Here is a 2,500-nt window from a genome sequence, read left to right as displayed (position 1 = left end):
AAGCAGGGAAGCCCAGACTTCCCTCTCCCCAGCCACTTTGTCCAGCTCTTCCCGGGGGATCCTGAGGCGTTCCCAGGCCAGCCGGGAGACATAGTCTTCCCAACGTGTCCTGGGTCTTCCCCGTGGCCTCCTACCGGTCGGACGTGCCCTAAACACCTCCCGAGGGAGGCGATCGGGTGGCATCCTGACCAGATGCCCGAACCACCTCATCTGGCTCCTCTCCATGTGGAGGAGCAGCGGCTTTACTTTGAGCTCCCCGCGGATGACAGAGCTTCTCACCCTATCTCTAAGGGAGAGCCCTGCCACCCGGCGGAGGAAACTCATTTCGGCCGCTTGTACCCGTGATCTTGTCCTTTCGGTCATAACCCAAAGCTCTTGGAAAAAAATAACTAAAAATAACTAAAAACTTGTTGAAAAATAAACAAGTGATTCAATTATAAATAAAGATTTCTACACATAGAAGTAATCATCAACTTAAAGTGCCCTCTTTGGGGATTGTAATAGAGATCCATCTGGATTCATAAACTTAATTCTAAACATTTCTTCACAAAAAAAGAAATCTTTAACATCAATATTTATGGAACATGTCCACAAAAAATCTAACTGTCAACACTGAATAATGCATTGTTGCATTGTAATGAATGGAATAGCCTACTTGATTTGATGTTCAGTTTATGAACTTACATTCATATTTTGTTGAAGTATTATTCAATAAATTCGATATGGCCTTTTTTTAATATCGCGATATTTTAAGGCCATATCGCGATACACAATATATACGTGGATATTTTGCCTTAGCCTTGAATGAACACTTGATGCATATAATCTCAGCAGTATGATGATTATATGTGTCTACATTAAAACATTCTTCTTCATACTGCATTAATATATGCTACTTTTAAACTTTCATGCAGAGAAGGAAATCACAACTACAAAAAATCACTATTTTTTTCATACGGTGTTGATCTGGAAATGTTTGCTTCAGCATTTTGACGGTGTGGGCGTGTGGCACCGAATGGAGATAAGCGTCTCGACAGACGTTACAATATTTGAACAATGATGACGAAAACTGTTTTCTCTGTCGTGTCCGTGTGTCGAAAATTGTTATGCGCTTATTTTTTTATTTGATTTTGTGCGTGGCATAGATTTGCCGTGCGCTAGCATCACAGCTAACGTTAGCCATGCTGCTACCTCTCTGCTCCGAGAGGGCGTATACGTATGTGACGTATGACGTGACAGTATGTGACGTGTGTAAGAAGGTGCGCTTGCTGTCTGTGAGAGGAAGACACAGGAAAGAGTGAGAAGAGCCTTTCGTGTAATGTCCGCAGCTAAAATCAACTCCGTGAGAATCCATAGACCTGCGGATGCGTTGAAGGTGTGCTGGAAAATGCGGAACGGAAATTAGGGAGCAGCAGAAAAGTGGAATGTATTATTTAAATCGGTGCGTTGGAAAACACGGACCGGAGTTTGTTTTTTTTAAAAACTGGATCGGCATTTTCCCATGCCTTGCCGATACGCATTTTTTGGCAAATATCGGCGGCCGATCCGATCCAAATATCGGATCGGGACATCCCTAATATATATACACATATATATACACACACACACACACACACAGATCCCGTGGGTGCTTCTGGGCCCGAGCACCCACGGACAATGCCGAGCACCCACGTGGGATTGATGGCAAATTCTTTCTCACAACTAAGTAAAAACCGCGCATGCTCAGAAAAGTAACGTCAGATTTACCGCCCGTCCGATATTGAAGTGGTTTTGAAAATGAAAAATATCAAAATGGCCCTCGCATGCTTTGAATTGTCAGTGTGCGCCCCTCAATGGATAAAGTTTGGACACCCCTAGTACAGCACTATATATCGTGTTCAAATGTTGTCACTGTTTACATTGTTTCTTGTGGAGAAATTTGCTTTAATATACAAACTTTTCTATTTTTGAACCCTGTTCTATAACCAATCAAGTTTGTAAATGGAGGTTCCACTGTGCTTGTTTTAAAAAAGCTTTTTACTCTGCCTCTGTGTGAATAAGTGTAAAAAACAGTTTTATGTAAAGAGCCTTTCATCCCAACTGTTGACTGTGTGAGAGATGTGAACAAACCAGCCTTGAAAAGCTGCCAATCAACATCAAGTGAGCCAACAAGGAGCCATCCATGGTGGAAACAAACCTAAATCAGCCTCTGTGCTTTTCTTCATGTCCTTGTGAAGCTTCTTTGTCTGATCCTCCAGCCTGTACCACAAGAAGAAGAGTGATTATCAGCCACAAATATGGGTCAACAGGAAACAAAAGAACAGGAAAGAATGAAAAAAAAGGTTGAAGTAAGAGAGTTCAACAGTTTTACATGGCTCCCATCAAAGTCAAAATACAATCAAAGTGGTGGATAAAGTGGTGCAAAAGAAAGTGTGGTTCAAGAAGGAATTACACATTTCACTGACTCCACGTAAAAAGTTATTATAGCACCTTTTAGATAATTAACAAAATGTGCCACCAT

General features: G+C 41.8%; 1 protein-coding gene across 2 annotated transcripts in view; it reads right to left on the bottom strand.

The window, feature by feature from the left end:
• bin3 (bridging integrator 3) overlaps window positions 1-2,500 on the bottom strand; it is a 163,281-nt gene that overhangs the window by 75,458 nt on the left and 85,323 nt on the right. For both annotated transcript variants that reach the window (XR_009817509.2, XM_061981763.2), the window contains exon 4: window positions 2,177-2,238. Coding sequence is in view for 1 of the 2 variants with exons in the window: in XM_061981763.2 (XP_061837747.1) it covers window positions 2,177-2,238 (62 nt within the window). In the remaining variant the exon portion in view is untranslated. The remainder of the gene's footprint in view (window positions 1-2,176; window positions 2,239-2,500) is intronic.

The sequence above is a fragment of the Nerophis lumbriciformis genome, linkage group LG24 (assembly GCF_033978685.3).
Source record: "Nerophis lumbriciformis linkage group LG24, RoL_Nlum_v2.1, whole genome shotgun sequence".
NCBI lineage: Eukaryota > Metazoa > Chordata > Actinopteri > Syngnathiformes > Syngnathidae > Nerophis > Nerophis lumbriciformis.
This window is presented reverse-complemented; position numbering and strand designations above follow the sequence as displayed.